At 39.2% G+C, this 17,526-nt stretch overlaps 1 protein-coding gene across 4 annotated transcripts in view; it reads left to right on the top strand.

Annotated features, from left to right (window-relative positions):
- The window catches only part of LOC117407087 (neural cell adhesion molecule 2), a 276,877-nt gene that overhangs the window by 212,412 nt on the left and 46,939 nt on the right, over positions 1-17,526 (top strand). For all 4 annotated transcript variants that reach the window (XM_059029424.1, XM_059029425.1, XM_059029423.1 and 1 more), the window contains exons 8-9: positions 4,731-4,876; positions 16,159-16,309. In XM_059029424.1, the coding sequence (XP_058885407.1) occupies positions 4,731-4,876; positions 16,159-16,309 (297 nt within the window). The remainder of the gene's footprint in view (positions 1-4,730; positions 4,877-16,158; positions 16,310-17,526) is intronic.

Here is a 17,526-nt window from a genome sequence, read left to right as displayed (position 1 = left end):
TTTGGAGTCAGGTTTAGGGTGGTTAGGTTTACAGATAGGGATACGATTTAGGTTATATCATGCAAAGAAATTATACATTAAGTACTGTGTATCTGTGCATAATAACGTTGTAATTATATGTAAGTATGCATGTATTTACTAAATAGCTACTATATACATACACAGTAATTAGAGACACTTAATGAAAAGTGTTACCAAAGTTTTATGAACAGCAAAGCACATGTATAATTCTACTATCTGGCTGGTCGAACCGAGTCCCAATACAAGCTTCCATCACATTCATCAATGGAGCTTTGTCATCCTATATGAACTGCCAGCCTCATTCCACACGCAAGGGCCATTTTATGGATGGGACAAAAAGGTACCCTACGCTGCCATGTCCAACCAATGTGAACCCTACCATGTCCCCATATCCAATCAATGTGAACCCTACCATATGTCCCCATGTCCAATCAATGTGAACTCTACCATATGTCCCCATGTCCAATCAATGTGAACCCTACCATATGTCCCCATGTCCAATCAATGTGACCCCTACCATGTCCCCATGTCCAATCAATGTGAACCCTACCATATGTCCCCATGTCCAATCAATGTGAACCCTACCATATGTCCCCATGTCCAATCAATGTGAACCCTACCATATGTCCCCATGTCCAATCAATGTGAACTCTACCATATGTCCCCATGTCCAATCAATGTGACCCCTACCATGTCCCCATGTCCAATCAATGTGACCCCTACCATATGTCCCCATGTCCAATCAATGTGAACCCTACCATGTCCACATGTCCAATCAATGTGAACCCTACCATGTCCCCATGTACCATCAATGTGAACCCTACCATGTCCCCATGTACAATGAATGTGACTTACCACAATGCGCTTGGCATTATTCACAGTCAGACAAATCTACACTTTATTTTGAGTGCTGTTTTTTGGCACAAGATATTGCACATAAAAATGTTTACATGGTGAACGACTCTTAAAATTATGTGTTTGTGATCTGGCTTTTTAAAAATGATATAACTTACTGTTTGTGGTTCTTATTGTCTGTTTATTATAAACGGCACCCAACATAATCCACTTTTTAGTGGTAAAAATAGTATTTTAATCAATCACGTGGCATGTTCATGCGATAGAAAGAATTTTACAAGGAGGTTTGAGATTGAAAAGCCCCCTCCTCAGATTCACTGATCCTCCCAATAGCCTCTCCATGTCTGCTTTCTAATTTTAAAACTTTACAAAACTGAGCCATGATTCTTTAGTTTGGAGTGACTGTACTCGTATTGGCTAATGAAGCATGCATCTACATTACCTGGTTGTTTGGGGATATTGTAATTTGGTATGATACCCAACACAGAAGTTATAATTACACATCCTGAGTGGAAGGTTAGACAATGACAATTATCTAGATAACAGTGCACGCTGTAAAGGGATCTGTGGCATCAAACTGAGGGATAAAGACTGATAATACAGTTTGAAGGGCATTTTTATTTGTATATGCTAACTATGATTAGGTAATGGTATTGTGCAAAGAGGAAGAATTTCAATTGAAAGACCATGATATATAAACATATTGGTATCTGGGTGTGACTCCCAGTGGATATTTTAGTTCAATACATTATCATAGAGAGATTGACAAAGAACATAAGAACATAAGAACATATAAGAATACTACGCTATCAACATGAATTAATACAGATGGTCTTAAAATCCAGCAGTTTATGACTAAATAAATCCTTGGTATGTATTTACTGGGAAGAATAATTAAATTGCCATTGATTTATAAAAACGTTTTTCTGCTACTGTTGCTACAGATCACATACAAATCGCTGCACTGCGGTATGGAAGTACCTGCTAGTGCATGCAATTTGCTGACCATGGTTTGCATTCATATTAATAATACACAGCTATGATACCTACAATATGTAAAATATACACTTACTTTGCTCCAGAAAGCCCAAGTGAATTGTCCTTCAGACACAGTTTAAGAATGTGGCATCCAGTGGAATGGGCAGGATAGTTTCAAAGTCTCAAAGTCTTCATTTCCAGTACCTAGAGTTATTTTTATGAAGGGTCGATTTGTTTTCTACAGTGAACCATATTTAACATTTTAAGAATTGAGGTTCTCTTCTTTCAACCTATCTTTGAAGCCAGGAAGAACAATGGAGAATGATAGCAAACACACCAAGTATATTAAACAAGCAGTACATTTGCAAATGTAATGTGTACTATAAAAGTATCCCGTTCACGTGACACTTTCGAGTGTTGAATGACTTGAATTAGGATTAAGGATTGTAATAGTAGTTAATTTAATAGTGCACTTAACTGCCATAGATAAGTATCTGTCAGTAATGATAACAAGACACTTCTGCTTAGTTAATTATTTATGTATTTCATTATTTACATGTTTGTTTATGTTTGTATTCTGTATTTATAGGGGAGTGCGATGAGTAGTGGGATCTCATTAACAAACACTTCATGTAGTTTAATAAAAACACACTTCTAAATTCAGGCAACTCCAGGGAATACTTTGCAACTTTGAAAATGCTGTTGTTGAAATGTAAACAGATTTCTTTCCCTTTGGGGAGGTACCTCTAATTCGTAGGCAAGAAGGGTAACCCTCCATTGGTGTCTCTAACATTGAATCAGTGGGCTAAAATTTTTTTTTAAAAATAAGCCACACAACTGGGTACACATTCTGACTATAGAACTATGAAATGCAGAAAAAGTTGAGGTCCATCAGACCCCTGAATTAAAAGAGGGATTAGACTGTTCGTTTTAACAAAAATAAACTTCTGAGTGCACACAGCTTTACCCAGGTAGGCATTGTTTGAGATTCCACAGACACTTCTGAGGAGGTGATCTGGCAGAGTAGGAGTCGCAGTGAAGCAGAAATGAGTCACCCTCATTATCTCAGCTGTCACCCTCCCTCCTCAGCTGTGCAGCATCACACTTTCATCTGCAAAGATTTCATGAGAGGACTGAAGCATCTTTCTGAACTCAGGTGGCCAGGGCTGCTAATTGCTTCCAGATCCCCTCAAGGAAGGTCAGTGGTGGTGGATGTAAACAGGAGGCTGCCAAGAGCTGTTCAAACAAGAGCCTCTATCAAGCAGTCATGAAATAGTCACATGGAGGCAAATAATCATCCATCTAGTGAATGTCGGTTTCTACAATGCAGACAGAATCCTGGATCATTTCATGGATCATTTGTGAATAATTACTGTAACCCTATGTTTGTTGAAGCAGTTTGTGTACATAAAGCTTTCCATCACAAGTGCAGCATCTGGTTTTACTTGTGCCTGTCAATCGTAAAGAGACTTGCACATAACAATGCAGTGAGGTATATGTTATGCTGTATATGGTAGCTATAATAGCTGTTCTTCTTGCCCTATATGGAGAGTACTTTTCAAAAAGGCAGAGTCCAGCAAAAAAAAAAAAGTAGCAAGAAAGGCCATCATAAACTTTAAAGAAACTCGAGACGATTCATAAAAACATAAATGACCCAAATGATGCTTAAGGTTGGCTTAAGCTTTGGCAATGTCAATAGAATATTTACAATCTTTTTTTGATCAACATTTTGTTATCAATTCTACCCCATGGTTTCTACCAAATTTGAAATGCCCAATGCAAGTGTCGCCTCACTGCAGCAGCCCGTATACTGAGGACTAAAGATTCACTTTCCCGCTGTCAACCAAAGAACAGAAGCAGTGAATGATTCCAGGCAAGTCTGACACAGCCCAGCAATATATAGTCATAGCAGCTGCAAGTGAGAGAACAGTATTGCTAATGGTGGTTCTGTGAAGATGGCAGAAAGACACAAAAACCTTATATTGGGATATCAAGGTTAAAAAAAAGATATACTTCTAGCAGTCTGAAATACACTCTTTATTTATTTTGATTTGTTTATTTATTTATTTATTTAATTTATTTATTTAGTATCTGATTTCTCTCATCAAAGCAAGTTTTGGGTGTATTAAGGAATTATTTGGCATCGAAGCAGTTTGTTAAAATGATGGGCTCATAAAAATGAAGACAAGGTGTGCAAAGGAAATCTTGAAAAGAAGGACCAGAAATAAAAAGCAGCTTAGCAGCTAAACTCCTGTGTCCTGCTTCTTTGAAGTATCGCAATTCACTAAAGACTTAGAGAACCACACAGAGGAGAGGAACAGCTTTGGTTGGAAAAAAATACAAAGGCAAAGGCCAACACAGACAAGACAGGGCTGTGTGTTTGTTAAAGTCCAGGATTGCACGTGAACAGACTGCAGTTTGGTATTGCTGAGTTCATTTGTTGTGGTTATTTGTCAGTCATGGGAAGGGGAGCAGACATCCGTGTATGGCATGGAGTAGAAGGGTCAGAGGTCCCTCAGCCTTAGCAGAGAGGAAAGGAAAGCTAGAGAGTCCACTCGTTTAGTGTTGAGCGGGAAGGGAATTCTAAGATACTAAGCAATTAACTGCCTGTGCTGTGTGCCATGTTCCTCCAGGAGCCATGTTACGAAGTCAGACATTTTCCCTGGAGTGGAACCTCTTGCTTTTTTTCATTTCTACAGTGTAGCATCTGTGATATCAAGCTGTCAAACTAGTTTTGTGAGAAATTAGATAAATGCTAATAATCTGTGTGTGTTTAAACATGGCGTTACTGATGGCTTAAGTGGTTGTGGGTTTGTGTCATTGCAGTGCATGTGTGGATTACGTCTCTTCCTCTTCCTCTCCTTTTCCCTTTCCAGTTCAGCCCCACATCACCCAGCTGAAGAACGTGAGCGCAGTGGAGGGCAGCCAGACCCAGATCTCCTGCACAGCGGAGGGGGAACCGGTCCCAGAGATATCCTGGAGGAGGCCGAGCAATGGGCAAACCTTTGCAGATGGAGACAAGGTGATGAAAGTAATTTTATCATACAATACAATACCATTGTACATTAAGAGAAGAACATAAGTACATACAGAAATATAAGAACGAAAGGAGGCCTTTTGGCCCATTAGTACTAGTCTGATGTCTAGGAGGTGATTGATCATAAAGCTTTGGCCTAGGACATAGAGATCAAGGCCATGGTCAGCTTTCTATAGGTGGGGAAGGTTTGTTTAAATGGCATACATGTACTGTTTACAGGCAGACCATAAAACAGACAGTGGCAGTGGTTAACTTTCAGATGTCATCAGCAGAAATGTCTCCTCTACAAACATGTTGTGTATCATACAGCTTTAATTTATACTACTGTTCATCTGGACATCATTTCTGTTTAGACACTGCTTTGCGTTATGTTAAGGAGTTAAGAATCCTGTCAAGGAAATGACATGCTACAGCACATAAAGCATAAACACATTTTAACTATATAATACACCTGGGGGTGTCAAACTCCAGTCCTCGAGGGCTGCAGGGCATTTTGGTTTTCATTCCAACTTAAGCTCTCAATTAACATAAATGATCTAATTATTTGTTCAATTGGACATATTTCATATTTTTCAAGGTATTTTACAGTTGATGATTTCAAAAATGCTGTTGATTCAAGGTATTCGACCTATGAAACATTCTGAGACCTGGAGAGAAGTGTTAAATGTGTCCAGTTAATCAAATAATTAGACCAATTAAGTAACTGAGAGCTCGGGTGAAACAAAAACCAGAAGACACTGCGGCCCTCCAGGAACTGAGTTTGACACCCCTGTCACAAATAAGTTGTTATTGCGCAGTATATAGCAGCCCATAGCCCTTATTGAACCAGTGTCAGCTGTATATGAAAAACAACAAAAACAACAACATGACTCCTGTTAATTACATTCCCTCACAGACTAAACTATTACAGCCATCAGTAGAGCCCGCCACTGCTCAGCTTCACCACTGCATAAGGGTTTCCTTTTGGAATAGATTTTCTTATTTATTTTTCATTTAAAATCACAGAGCTGATTCAACTTTTTTTGTAGTATCTAAAGTAATCAATTTAATCAAAGTGATTACTTTAGATACTACAAGAAAAAAAAATGAAGCAGCTCTGTGATTTATACACATTTTAAATGAGAAAATGAAATATATTCCAAAAGGCAATGCTATATTTTAGGGAGCGGAGGTATAAATACATTTTTTAATCATAATCAAAATCCAGTGGTTGAGGACTGATTGTAAAGCAAGCAGTCTTGGCTTGCTCCACTTCTTCAGATTGGGATCCACCAGTATACCCCTTTCTTGAGCTGGGCAAGAATTGTGTGATAACCTTCGTAGCCCCTCCCTCGTTCACATAACATCAGTTCACTGCATAAAGATGAACACACTTCTAAGCCCCATGTTTGTTAATTGGTTATATCATATAAAGATGCTATGACATTAGAGAGGAATTCAGATTCCCTCTGCACGTCAGCCTTCCATCACCCTTCACTGCCTGCTGTACATGTGTGCTGTGTAGAAATCTTTAGAGTATGAGCGTTTATCAAATACAAACTCAGAATCGGTATTTTTAAGTGTAATATATACTTTTCTTTTGTAGAATTTTGATCTTCATTTTCATTCTGTATCCTGATAATTTTGATCATGTCTACATGTTAAATTCTGAAGAATCTGTGTTTCATCAGAGCCTTCATTTACATATATTGCATTTTGTCTATGATCCTCAGCTAATGGTACAGTGTGTCCTTCATGAATAAGAGAATACAGCGCTGAGGGGCTGATTAATCAGTTGCCATGGCCTGCTGGGACCTCATTTCGCAACCTATGTATGTTTGGTTGATGCACAAAAGCAGAAGAGTGTAATTAGGGGAGGTAGCTTCTAATATGGGTGTGAGAGATCAGGATGGTTGGGAGGGAGAAAAAGCAAACTCTCGACTTGTGTTTTAATGCAAACCCACATTTTTATGGTGTTTAAAAAAAAAAAAAAAAAAAAAATTCAGCAAAATGAACGCTGCAAAATACAAAACAAAGATTGCTTTCGGGCAGGATATCCATATCATAAAAGGTGTGCTACAAAGCTGTGTGTCTGAAGCCTAAATCCATTTAGCACGGCATCGCTCTGTGATGTTAACAGTCATAGGTAATATATGACATGGGTTTCAACAATTCCCCCTATGGGCATAGTCTTTATATGGTGTTCCCTCTGGCTTGTTGTGTGCCAGGACTCCACTGTGCATCACCTAGGTATCACCTAAGTTACTATTGCAGATGGGTGAAGCATCAAGGCTTGTGCCTAACCATCCCTGCACCACAGTAGTGAATCATTCACATGGCTTGAATGCAAGGAAAGCCATCTTTCGATTCTGAAAGATAACGGAATTGCCAGCAAATGACAAGGTATCTTGAGCAGCTAGGCTCACTGATCTCCGATACACAGGCGTTCTCCAACAAACACTCATTCTCCTCTCACTCACTTGGCAATGTGGATCTGAAAACAGCAAACAAAAGCAACAGTGGCTGAATAGAGAACCCAGGCAGTGACTGAGTGTGACAGTTTTTCTTATAAACAGAGATTCAGCTTTATTGTAAGTCAGTACAAGTGGCATCTCTGTTTATGGCTGGCAGGAGAGTTTTTTTCTGGACTAGGTGAGTGAAAGGATCAGAGTGAAGGAGAAAGATAAACACAATCAAACTGTCAGCTGCCTTACAGGCCTGCCAATACAACATTCAAGGATAGGCTGTAAGATTTATATATTTATGTGAACCTTGGAAAATCCACTTTCTTATTAGCTACTAGTCTCTTTTTAAGGTTTCTTGTTAGTTTACATTGATTTCCAATTTTGTTCTCATTTATGAAGGTTGCTTGAAGGAGTTTTTCTCTTAACAAATTACTCCAGTTCTGAAAACACCAAAAGCTAAAACAAATTATTCACATAAAACATATTTTTTTCTCTCTCTTATTGTTTCCCTTAAATAAGTTTAGTTAGCATTTAATTTTGTTGTAACATCTCGCCATATTATTGATACAGACCATCTTTATAGTTGGTACACTACTGTATACAGTAATACGGTTCTGTCAATAAAGTTTCATGGCAAGTGGTGTTCATTAGAAATTAACCATTTGACTGGCAATGTTTTCTAACCTCTGGACATAGCACTGCTACAGATCTTTTTAAAATGTCTGTTTTACTGTAGTTCATGTTTAAAAACCATTCAAACTGAGATGACAGTCCCCCTAGAATATGACATGGGGATGCTTTGTTTTGTTAACATAAAGGTCAATACATATTTATATTATATTGGCCTTAAGTTTAGGGAAAGGACAATGGTCCAAGGTTATGCTTTCATAGTTTCACTAGCTTGTCGACAGTATTTCTGTATCACATATGTATTATGTATGAGAGCTGCAAAACTGCCTCAGAAGCAAGTCTAAGGCCAATAATATTATAAATCCTCTAGCTATGTTATGGTAAAGTTTGCTTTTATATCATATGAACCTCAAAAACAGAATTTATTTTCACTTTAGGAACAGTCCATGAGGGAGTCTAACTCAGGGAACAGCAGTGGAATTGTATAGTTTTTCTTAATTTAAATACATTACCACCAGCCTTGGGAATGAATGGAATAATTTAGCATTATTGTAAAGAAAAAAGTATTGTTACAATAGTCTTTCCATGCTTGCTAAAATGTTCACAGTGGAATTACCAATTGTACTGTTGCATTTGTGTTTACTTGCAGAATTATAATCACATTTTTGTTGTACAGTACGTTTTTATTCCCTTGATGTATGATGTCACTTTGCAGTGTTATTAGTTTTCAATAGTGTATGTTTTGAAACAGAAAAGTGTTTTCTGCAGCGGTCGACAAAAGGGTAGATTCAGTGAAAACCATTACAGACCTGATTTTCTGTTCTACAGCACAATCCAATCAAACTTCCAGACAGAGGTCTATTCAATAAATGCTGTATAAATTATTAAAATACATTATTAAAATAGGACAGAAATACACCAGAGATAACAAATGCCCCTATCTATGATTTAAACAGAGTTAGTATTTAGATCATGTGAATAGACCACAACAAGCCTACTGTGAACAAAACCCTGCTCGCACATACAGAGTTTTATCATAACCCCATAATAATAATAATAATAATAATAATAATAATAATAATAATAATACTCACGGTACCTGAGAGGTTTTACATATTCAAAAAAAAAATCTTGTTTTTCTCAGATTAGAGCCAAATGCAATTTAGGATACTATAGGAGACTAGGAGTGCATAATAAAAGTCTGATGAAGATTGAACAATGAAGGCGGTTATCATGCTCGCCCTGTAGAGTGTGACAGACAGACATGATCAACCTGAGGTGACATTCAGTGAGCCTTTCATTTAATATACAGTGCCTGGAAACTCTTTGCATGGCTGCAAGGGAACAAGGCAAGTCCTGTTGCTTACAGTATAATCACTGCATTGCATTCATGAATTGCCATGTATATTTATGCATGAGTAATGTATTTGTTTTTCTGCTGGAGCATATTCGTTTCTTTAAATCTGAACCACAGCTACAATGAAGGTTTCAAAATCGATACTGTGTAGGATAATTACAGTTCAACTCAGAGCCTTGTTGTGTGATATGGTTAGTAAGGGTTACTGTATAATTCAATGTATCACAAGGATGGATTTTCAATACAGAGAAAAACAAAATAACAAGCTTTATATAGAGAGTGTGGAGTAGTGGTTAGGGCTCTGTACTCTTGACCAGAGGGTTGTGGGTTCAATCCCAGATGGGGGACAGTGCTGCTGTACCCTTGAGCAAGGTACTTTACCTAGATTGCTTCAGTAAAAACCCATCTGTATAAATGGGTAATTGTATGTAAAAATACTGTGGTATCTTGTAACAATTGTAAGTCGCCCTGGATAAGGGTGTCTGCTAAGAAATAAATTATATATATATATATAGTATATATTAAAATGTCCAACAGGATATGAGCAGAGCTGAGCCACCATTGATTCGCATGGGAGTACTCAAGACAAATTTATATCTGGGTGGCCCTGCTAATCCAGAGGAACAAGAGGGTTTGCACAAGAAACACATGCTAAATTATTATTAATTGTTCTGTCTTTTATTAATACAAAGCCTGGCTTTCACTGAAATTGAGCCAGCCCCAAAGGAACTGTGAACCCATTCCATTAGCCGCAGTATCTGTGGCTTATGGTTCAATACTGCTGCACCAGCTCTGTGGTTTCAGGTCAGAGCGGTCAGGCCACTATCTCATATTCCTGAAATACATCTGTGAAGGAGACAGCAATCTCCTAATAACCTGTTACCTCCCAGGCTGCTTACAGTAGACACAGTGAGTTCTATTATGACACGACATTCCATTTTTACTTTCTGGCAGTCTTTTGACAAAACTGACAACTCAAAAGTAATAGTCGATCATGAAAAAAGGATAAAAAACAGCTTGCTTCAGTTATGAAATTTGTCTTGGATTTATTGGATGGACTGCATGTGCTGTGGCTCCCACCCTGCCACAAACTTAATTTAATCATTTATTTATTTTATTTATTTATTTATTTATTAGCAGACACTCTTATCCCTGATCCTATCATGGAAAGAACCTTTTTTTTAAAAAAAATATATGATTTCCATTACATGAGAGTAGGTATTAAAACTTCATGCTGATATTGGACTCAGCTTTTGCCAAGATAAGCACCAACTAAGACATAGCTTATTTTACTGTAAACTAATGTGATCCATCTGCGTTTCCTTCCGTCTGGTAGATATCCTTCTGCCTGTCAGCCTATTTTGCCTCTCTGGTGCATCAGCACACACAACGGCTGCAATGCTGGCTCCAGGGATCAACCACAATGCGGCCTCCCTAGTGCATCAGCATGACAACCGTCTGGACTGAGCTGAGTAGGGTACTTCTCTGGGGTCTCAAGTGGGCACCTTCCATCCTTGGTGTTTCGTCGACTAGCCTACAACACCTTAAGAGGGCTCAACAGTGATTCTGGCGTCTCAGCATCACCCTCCTCCGTCCCCCACTCAGCTAAACTCAGCTTACTTACCTTCCATTCCATTGATGTTGCTTTTTTTCTACTGTGCTTGAGGTCCCTAACCAGAATCTTTCCGTCTCATCCAGAGCCAGTTGCTGCTCCTCTCTGCTGCTTCAGATAACTTCTTCACTATGCATCGCAACTCTTGACCACTGACAACCCACCTCCATTGGGTAAAACTGGACTCTCCATCCTCACTGTTTCGCTTCAGCAGCTAGTTGAGCGTACCAAAGTTTTTCCTTTCATACGCCTCATCCACAGCATCCTTCCATGGCACTGTTAAATCTACCAGATGAACAAAGCATGCTGATCCAGACCACAAGACAATATCAGGTTGAAGGTTAGTAGTATCCAGTTTCTAGCAGCTTCCAGTTGTCCTAGATGAGTTTTAGTTTTAATATCTTTTCTTGGTGGTTGCTCCACTGGATGGAGGAATGTTGTTCTTCGTGTGTCATATATTGCTGGAATTGGTGGCAACCTGTTGGTCATGCTGTGCTTGTCTTCCAATGCTAAGGCAAAACATCGCAGCACCTGGTCATGACGCCAAGTAAACTGTCCTTCGCTAAGACTACCTTACATCCTGTCATAATGTGTCTTAATGTAGCTGGCAATGAGCTCAAAGGACACCACTCTCCTACCCATAGATTAAGGTTCTGTGGTGATGGGAGAACATCATATGTTGACCTGATGAGGAAACCGATCCTGTTCTGTTCCATTGTCCATAGATCTCGCCAGCCGATCTTGTGCTCTCATCCTGCTTTTGCACCTCGTTGACTACCAGCTTCCTCCATTCAGCTGGGGCTGCTTTGTGCCATGTAGGAGGAGCTGAACTGAGACCAAAGCCTCCTCTCCATGCTATACTTGCCCCATGATATCACTGATACGAAGGGCAGCCTTTGCATCTTCCACAGCTTCCTTTGCCACCCACTTTCTTCCAGTTTTCAACACAGGTGCTGCCTCCCTCACACATTCATCATGTGACTCTACCAATGCAATTTCCAATCGAACCTTAGAGCACTTAATCTCCTCAGTTAGATCTGAGACTGGCAGCTGCAATATCCCTTTACCATATAGTCTCTCTCTGTTGAGACAGAGTGGAACTCCTAACCATTTCCTGATGTATAAACTGATTAACGCTTCCAGCTTCTCTACTGTTGTCATGGAAACCTCATACACAGTGAGTGGCCACAAAAGTCTTGGCAGTAGACCAAACTAAAATCACCAGAGTTTAAGTTTTCCCGGTAAAGCGCTGCTGTCTATGCTCTTCAACCCTTGCACTGCTGCACTGAAAAAATCAAATGCTGCAAAAAGTAGTTCATGTGGTACTGAACCGTATGCATTAGCTAAATGTCACATGGAGCTCCTTCCTCTCCTTTTTAACTGTTTGAATTTGCTGCCAGATCACACTGACCGATACTCGTAGAAGCTTTTTCTTTGGGTATGAAGACCACACCTGCTCAGCGCCATGCTCTTGGTACAACCTGTTTTTCTCATGCTACTTTCATCAATTTCCACAGGATTCATAGAACACCAGGGACACTCTTGTACACTATGTACGGAACTCCATTAAGCGCAGGAAATGATGATGCCCTTGCCTTTTTCACAGCTTGCTCTACTTCTTTCCACTTAGGTGCACAGTCCTCCATTTGGTATTCTTGTGGATTGATAGGTGGGATGACTGAAGGAATCAACATAGGCTCCTGCCTTTTTGAATCTGTGTGTGTTTCCGCGAGGTATCTCTCCAGCTTAGATTTAGTTGCTTTTAGTGTGCCATTTTTCTCCCTGGTGAATAACTTCTTTGCAAATTTGAATTGGTCTTTATAAAAGTTAGTTACCTACCCTTTCCAACACAAAACAGAAATCTGTGTTTACTGTCTCCCACGCTGTTTTCTCAGAAGCTCTTGGCCATTTAACTCCAGGTTTGTGCCCGTTTTTTTCTGTCTTACACTGGGTCATCTGACCAGGTTCACAAGGATCATTAGGCTCATCACTAGTTGTGTTTATGCAAGTCCTCCTCTCATCTATGACAGAGGTGCTGATATCCTGTGAACTGTGATTTGCTTCCTGTGGCTGGATTTCATTTGACTGACTTGACTGACTTCATAAAAAGTACTGATCAATGCAAGGCCCTTCTCCATTCCCCCTCAAGCATTTAATTCTCCCTTGATGAATCTTCAAACCCCTAACCGTTTTCACTTTGCTCACCCCACAGACACAAACCTGGAGCTCCATGTCTTTGATAACTGCAGATCTTGTGCTAGTCCTTTGCAAAGTACTCTCTGTTCTCGTATCCATTTCCTTTCCTAAGTTGTTAACTATCTTGTCGAACCTAGCCTCTTGCAGACCTTCCGGGGTGCATTTGTGTATAATGTAATGCAATGTTGATTTTATACAAATCTATGTGTTTTCCATTTCAAATAGCTGCTGTCTGGCAAATCTGCTTCAGCTGCTTTGGTGAACACCATACAGATAAATGATGTCTGAGATTTGGAGAAACTAGTGTTTTCTATTCCCAAAATGAAACATATGTTAGTAGAGTAATTGAGCAAGAAAGAAAAGGAACACTTTCAAAGTGAGATTAATAAATCCTGAGTGTATTCAGTCTGGTTTTAAAATTGAATACCCGTGCATCCTAGTGTCTTGAATTCAAGAAGACAGCTGTGTACAGACTTCAAAATGGAGTGATATTTTCCTAGCTCTGGTTGGAAAAATGGCACTGGCGAAATCCCAAATCTGTTTTAATTAAAAATATATATATAAAAATAAAAATGTGTTGTAAAATTACCATTCTGTCTTTTTCATTTTTAACTTAATGGATGTCTAACTGCAATTTCTTGAGTTTAAGATCATTAAATTATAAGAAAAGATTGCTTACCAAAAATGGTATGCATTTAAAGCAAGCTCAATTGAGTTGGGCATAACCTTTTCAATGATCCTTTGTCAGGAAAGCATTAGTGAAAGTGTGTCAGCCTCTGAGCTATGGCAGCCTATTTAAAAGATCACAGGATCACAGTGCTGCCTCTCCCTTCCTGCACTCAATCTGAGCCAGTACATGTGATTGGAAAGAACATCAATCATTCCCAGCAAAGGAGTTTAGTTAAAAAAATGTAAACGGTCAAAGAATGCTGCAAATTATGGAATGTTTTTGCTGCATTGCAGACATATTGAATGGATGTGTATTGCTATTGACTTCTGTCCATCTGTGTGTGTGCTCCATATCCATCTGCCTTGAAACCAAGAGACTGCAGTTCACTCTTACATGTATTATATCTTTGGAATCTATCTTTGGAACTCTGTTTTTTACATGTCACCTGCATTTTCACCTTGTAGCATCAGGTGATATTGCAAATCTTGTGAAAGGTAATTTCTTGGGTGATATTTGACATCAATATTCTCTGAAAATACACTAAGAGGTAAGAAGTACCAATTTAGGATAAAGACAATTTGTATCTACAATCGCATAATAGTAGTGCAATACCAACCTTAAAATCAGATGACAAAATTGATATTTGGTCTTCAGTCCCTCATCGTGACAACTGAAGTAATATTATCAATACAAGATATGCTATTCAGAGTTTAGATACAGTACTCTGGGAGCATTCAGTACCGGACGAATCAGTAACATGCAAAAATACTTATGTAACTGACAAGCTAGGCCGCCACCGAAAAACCATACATTTATTAGACAGCAGCAATAAATTATCATTAAAAACTGTAGATTAGCTATCCTATTTTTGTAATTTAAAATATGTGTCTATGCTGTAGCTGTGTAAATTACTGTCATCAGACAAGTGAGTAAGAATAGTGTACCAGATTAAGTTGGGCTAATAAAAATAAAGCTCTAATACTTGTCCGACCCAGTGAAACAGAGCAGCTTATGCATGTACTTGTATCCATCCAGCTCCAGAAACAATGACAAAAAGTTGAAAAAATTGAAATAACTCCAGAGTTCCATCTGGTGGTGAGTCAATATAATTACCAATGACTACCAGTGTAGTACATTCATTTTTAATAGATTTGCTTGATGATCAACATATCCCTGTACTAAGAAGCTGTCAGGTTATCATTATTTTTCAAGACTTCTCCAACCCTGATTGACAGAGCATGACCATGTGCTATCCATCCACTACAGCTCATCCAAAACTCTGCTGCCCGCCTCATCATTTCCCTTCCCCTTTTCTCCCGTGCTACACCGCTGCTCCTCTCCCTCCACTGGCTCCTTATCTGCATCCAATTCAAAACTCTTGTACTTGCCTATCGCTGTCTCGACCTTTCTGCTCCCTCCTATCTCCAGACTATCATTTCTCCCTACACCCCCTCTCGTCCCCTCCGCTCCTCCACCACCTGCAGATTAGCTGTACCACCCCCCCACCCCCCCACCCCCGCTCCTTCTCCACCCTTGCCCCTCAGTGGTGGAATGACCTACCCATGGATTTCAGGACTGCTCAGTCCCTGACCACCTTCCGGCGCCTCCTCAAGACACACCTTTTCAAACAGCATCTGTAAACCTTACAACTCTCGACTATACTGGACTATTTGGCACCCAGTTGTACCTGTAAGTGCATCAGCTTGTACTTGCACTGAACTGCTCCATACTGTACCTTGCTGTATTCTCCTACTGCTCTTAATTATAACTATTTCCTATATCTTGTAGATTTCTGTAGATCTTGTAGATCCGTATACACGTTTTTGTAATTGCTTTTATTTGAAGCCGTTCTTATCCATGTATCGTACTCACTCCATCCTGTCTTTATTTGTTTTTACTTGAATTTCATCTTATTTTCTAACTGACTTTACTGTACTTTATAGCTGCTCTTATCTGTAATGTGATATTTTGTAACAACTGCAAGTCACCCTGGATAAGGGTGTCTGCTAAGAAATTAAATAATAATAATAATAATAATAATAATAATAATAATAATAATGATAATGATAATGATAATGATAATGATAATGATAATGATAATAATAATAATAATAATAATAATGCTTTGTTTTAGCTGCAGTACCTTTTTTTCCTGGAACCTCTTTCCTACACCCATTCACTAAACACTGAAAACCTGACATTTTGTGAATCTGTAAATACCTGCATCACCATGATTGAGTCACAAAAGGGAACCCTGTACAGAGACTTGAACTGGTATCAGCCTCTACACCGCTCAACAGATTATTTTTGGTAAAATAGTATCCCGTGTCACTAAACTGCACGCTGCTCTCTTCCCAGAGCCTGGATGGCCGGATGGAGGTGCGGGGACGGATCGGCACGTCAGCGTTGACCATCTCGGGGGTTGGGCTGTCCGACTCAGGCTGGTTCAACTGCGAGGCAGCGAGCAGGATCGGAGGGCACCAGAAGGGCATGTACCTGGAGATAGAATGTAAGTACATCCTTCTGTGTGCTGCAAAGGCTTGAGGGAGGGGATGATGTAAATACAAGGGGGTGGGTGGATGAATACAAGTTAATATAAACTCTGTAGAGCTTTCAATGGAATTAAGCAGGTTCTGGAGGGTGCCAGTAGTCTCTAACGCAGATGAGGGGATTGACAGGGTCGTCTTCTCATATATCCATTGTGGATTGTGGTGATATTATTAAAAGATCTTCTAATGGGGTCCTGCTTCTATTCAGATTTATAGTTGGAAGCGATCCAAGCTTTATCAGAAGCTGCTTATGCAATGTGGCATCAGGTTTGGCATAAGAAGTTGCCAGATCGATTGTTTGCATGATTAAAATGACTCATGAGTCAAGTTTGCAGCAATGTTTCTGCATGTATACTGCAACATTTGCAACAGGCTGATTTCTTTCCATCTGGGAGGGCGGAAGGTAAAGGAGACAGTTGCTCTGAAAGTATTTGAAGCCAAGACTTCCTGGCACAAGCACAAGCTCCAGTATATTACACTGAAATAATGATAAAAAAACTCCCCTGACAATACATGATGTCTCACTAGTCATATGCATGTTTATATCTGTCTTATGTACGTACTGTATCGTGCAATTGAAGCTACAACTAAATGATGGCACATCCAATAGGTCTGACAGATAATTAAAATGAGCATTTAAAGGCATAAAGCACTGAGTGGTATATTCATAATTGTATCTACAGGAGCGGTTATCCAGTATGAGATAACCTGGCATGCCGTCAGCTAATGTAGTCTTAATTTGTGTTAATGTTGTGGAATCCACTGAAATGAAATGACATGTTTACTCTGCAATGCATTGACTTTATGAATGCATAAAAAGCTCTTGCTGTGAACTGCAAGGGTTGTAGAACTGATCAGCACTGCTGTAATGAAACTCATTTGTTTAGTTATGGAGCTATGTTTCAAACCAGAAGCCTGCAAATGTGACAAACAACCAGACATCAATCCTTTAAATGCAATCCTGCAATCAACCATAAAAAAGACATCAATGTAATAAAGTCCCCGTCTTCAGATCAAATGTAACAACCTAATTATTACCAACATCAACTTAGCACTTTATAATGAAATCCTGCCTGCCTTGTAATGACCCATATGAATGCTGTTCTGAGCTGGGAATTATTTCACTCAGTCTGTTTCAGTTTGACATCTCATCAGTTCCTCTTGATAGTTTTTGCAA

Source organism: Acipenser ruthenus, chromosome 8 (assembly GCF_902713425.1).
Source record: "Acipenser ruthenus chromosome 8, fAciRut3.2 maternal haplotype, whole genome shotgun sequence".
NCBI classification, from domain to species: domain Eukaryota; kingdom Metazoa; phylum Chordata; class Actinopteri; order Acipenseriformes; family Acipenseridae; genus Acipenser; species Acipenser ruthenus.
The sequence above is the reverse complement of the archived record's forward strand: the minus strand, read 5'-3'. Positions and strand labels throughout refer to the sequence as shown.